Source organism: Charadrius vociferus, unplaced genomic scaffold (genome assembly GCF_000708025.1).
Source record: "Charadrius vociferus isolate BGI_N301 unplaced genomic scaffold, ASM70802v2 scaffold1028, whole genome shotgun sequence".
Taxonomy (NCBI): domain Eukaryota; kingdom Metazoa; phylum Chordata; class Aves; order Charadriiformes; family Charadriidae; genus Charadrius; species Charadrius vociferus.
Window position 1 is genome coordinate 851998 of NW_009649564.1, and position 1111 is coordinate 853108.

General features: G+C 64.0%; 1 protein-coding gene across 1 annotated transcript in view; it reads right to left on the bottom strand.

The window, feature by feature from the left end:
* Positions 1–80: 80 nt before the first annotated feature.
* The window catches only part of PIEZO1 (piezo-type mechanosensitive ion channel component 1), a 27260-nt gene continuing 26229 nt past the window's right edge, over positions 81–1111 (bottom strand). The window contains exons 42-45 of the mRNA XM_009890051.1: positions 925–1053; positions 752–831; positions 451–649; positions 81–330 (exon numbers count right to left, since the gene is read on the bottom strand). Of these exons, the coding sequence (XP_009888353.1) occupies positions 81–330; positions 451–649; positions 752–831; positions 925–1053 (658 nt within the window). The remainder of the gene's footprint in view (positions 331–450; positions 650–751; positions 832–924; positions 1054–1111) is intronic.

The following is a 1111-nucleotide window of genomic DNA, read 5'->3' on the forward strand; positions in this document are numbered from 1 at the left end:
GGGTGGGGTGGGAGGGGGCTGGTTAAGGCATTGGTGGTGATGTCTCCAGGAAAGGGGTGGTGGCCTAGAGGCCCTTCCCCTTACTCCTTCTCCCGTGTCCACTTGATCATGGTCTCAGGGGAGCGGTAGAGGAAGATGAGCTTGGCGTAGAGCTCCTCTTCCAGCTCCAGCTCGCCCGTCTCCCGCACCAGGAAGATGTCCTGGCACAGCTTCAGGATGCGGTCCACGCAGGGCAGCTCCTCAAACATGATGGAGTGCGAGATCTCGCTGAAGAAACCCCGCACAAACTTCCCGATCACCAGCACGATGGAGACGTACAGCCCCATGATCCTGCAAGGAGGGAGGGGAGGAGGGAAGCATCCTGTATCCCACTCTCCAGCTTCGCTCCCCTTCTGGGGTGCAGCAAGGTGGTCCTCCACCGCCGCCACCCCGTGCACCCCCTCCACGTACCCGTAGCCAGCCAAGAAACCCAGGCTGGGGGGGCTGACTTTGTCGTTGAAGATGACCATGGGGAGGATGTTGCCATCGCGGGGGGGCGCCTCTTTTAGCCGCACCACCCACCACTCCAAGAAGCTGTCAGCCCCTCGGCCAACACCTGCACGCTCCCGTTTCAGCTGCACCTCCACATCCAGGTAGCTGTCCTCCCCATCTGCCGGGGGAAGGGGGGCACCATCAGGGCACAGCATGGCTACTGATGTGCCCCTAACACCGATTTTTTTTTTTCTTGGGGGGGGGACGTGGTAGGACGTACCTGGCAGCAGCTGCTTGACGGGGTTGGCTTCGGGGCCGTTGGGTGCCCGGATGTATTTGGGGAAGAGTTTGGGCACTTGCCTGCAAGAAAGTAGGGTGAGTGGGGAGGGGGAACCACCCCACTGAACACGAAGGGGTGTCTGGCCCTCCGTCCCCTCCCCCAGGGACACTCACACGGGGGTGTCACGGGTGCCCCGCCGCAGCTGGGCCAGCTCCATGCGCTGGGGCGCGCCGGGCTGCAGGTCGGTGGTGTGCTTGTCGAAGGTGTGCTCCACCGTCCCCCCCTTGCCCAGGTCCCTGCGGGCAGAGAGGGCAGCAGGGGCTGAGTCCGTGGGGGAAGATGGGGGGGGGAGGGGGGGGG